This window comes from Belonocnema kinseyi, chromosome 10, assembly GCF_010883055.1.
Source record: "Belonocnema kinseyi isolate 2016_QV_RU_SX_M_011 chromosome 10, B_treatae_v1, whole genome shotgun sequence".
NCBI classification, from domain to species: domain Eukaryota; kingdom Metazoa; phylum Arthropoda; class Insecta; order Hymenoptera; family Cynipidae; genus Belonocnema; species Belonocnema kinseyi.
Genome location: NC_046666.1, coordinates 78,107,232 through 78,109,264, shown reverse-complemented (window position 1 = coordinate 78,109,264; position 2,033 = coordinate 78,107,232). Strand labels below are relative to the sequence as shown.

General features: G+C 34.8%; 1 protein-coding gene across 1 annotated transcript; it reads left to right on the top strand.

The window, feature by feature from the left end:
* The first annotated feature begins 665 nt into the window (after positions 1-665).
* Positions 666-1,055, top strand: LOC117181214 (glycine-rich cell wall structural protein-like). The gene has a single exon (XM_033373778.1). It carries the CDS (start codon positions 666-668, stop codon positions 1,053-1,055), a length of 390 nt encoding a protein of 129 aa, XP_033229669.1.
* Positions 1,056-2,033: the final 978 nt, after the last annotated feature.

Sequence of the window (2,033 nt, the reverse complement as noted above, 5' to 3'; positions counted from 1 at the left end):
TTAAATTAAGACTAAGTTTCATGATTACTGGGACATCTACCTTAGATTTATTTTTTTAAAAAGTTTCATAACTTTAGATCGTAAAATATAAGCACATAAAATTAAACAATTTCGCAAATTTTAAATTGTAAACAGCTTCGAAATTGATCAGCATCCCAAATTAACTTACTAATTTTTCTCTCTGTTTCTAATTTCTGTATATATGCAAACTGATTATTTCAGATTCATACACTGTTTTTATTAAATGTTCACGTAGTGATATTTTATTGCCCCGCCCTCTAATTTTTTCCGAAATTAGGGTTGACGCAAGCACGAATAAAGTTTTTTATTAAATTCCACTAAATATAAAAAGGAATAAAATCTATGTACATGAGTTTGTGGACTGAATGATAAAAAAATACTCGACTATAGCACCTACTCTACTGAATAACAACGGTATCAGTCATTAAATACAACTGTAGAGAATAAATGATGGTTTATTATCTTATTTTTGATCTCTATACAATTAATGTAGATAGTTGAGTCACAATAATGACGAACTCTTCAGAAAACTCTGACATTTTCATAAATATAACAATGTTTATCATTATAATCAGGACAAATAATATTCTGTCTACGCTCAAAGCTATATAAGAAAGACATCTCAAAATAATTGAACTTTAACCATGGTATCCGCAAGAACTGTTATTATCTTCTTCCTAGGATGCATTATTGCACTGTCTCAAATGGCCGGTTCTGACGCCAAAGGCGGCGGCGGAGGTGGACATGGTGGTGGAGGTGGTCACGGCGGTGGAGGTGGACACAGTAGCGGAGGCGGAAAGGGTGGAAGTGGGGGGAAAAGTGCCGGAAAAGGTATTGGAAAAGGGGGAAAAAATTTTGTGAAAGAAGATCCCGGAAGTTGTGGCTATATATGCCGCGTTGGCTGTGGCGTTGGTGGCACTGCTGGCATGGGCCTTGGTTACGACAACCAATCCTTGGAACATGGCCCAATATATATTGTGACTCCAACTGTACCAGTTTGCAACCCCGACGTTTTATCACCAAATTGTCCATAGTCAGCGGCTTCTGGATTTTAGAGGTAAGCCCAAATTATATTAATCTTTTATTCATACGGGGACCTGATATTAAAATGTTTAATTATATTAATTTTCAAGTATGTAACGGGATCTGCATCTGACTTTAGATATTTTCTAATATCTGTTAGGACTGTCATTATAGTATTCATCGTAATGTCAACCCTGAATGATATGGACAAGTCTTACGGAAAATTCTGTAACGGTCCACAGTTTGACTTTTAAAATATTATAAAGTGCTAAAAAAAGTTGTAAAGCAGAACCAAATGAGTACTCGAGCTGTAGCCAGGAATGGGGATGTAGCGCAGAAAACGCGACGAAAGAGAAAACAATTGCTTAGACCATTCTAATGGATATTTAAAAATTTTAAATGTTTAATTGAACAAATTAAAAAACTTTCCTTAATCGTTACTATTGTGAAGATTCCTTTGTGAGGAAGTAAAGTTTAGCATTATTGTTTTCCCCAAAATTTTAGATTTTCTAATCGAATACATGCCACTGAAGAAACTATATGCTATAACAAATTATATTCACACATGCTTATAGTTTAAACAAAAATTCCAGCAAAAAATATTCTTGATGATATAATATAATCTCTTCCGAGGCCACTGTTTTAGAATAAAATAATTTAAAATTGAAAATGTGTGAAATAAAATTCTTATAATAACGATCAAAATAACTTTTTCATTTTCATTTCATTTTTTTTCATTTTCATTTCAGGAAAGGAGGTGGAAGAGATGGGGGAGGGGAGTGAAAATGGAAGGGAAAAGCGGTACAGGAGGTGAAAGAGTTTGTATACCTGGGCTTCCTGTTACGAAGAAATGGGGGAGTCGATGGTCATATAAAAGAGAGAGTAAAAAGGGCAAATGTGGTGATGAGGCAGGTGTGGGGGTTGGGGAAGAGATTGTTCGCAGATGATTTTGAAAGGAGAATGAAATTTTGCGATTCGCTAGTGATGAG

What these genes read in the sequence shown, in the direction of transcription:
- LOC117181214 (XM_033373778.1), top strand. Translation starts at nt 666, where the DNA reads ATGGTATCCGCAAGAACTGTTATTATCTTCTTCCTAGGATGCATTATT.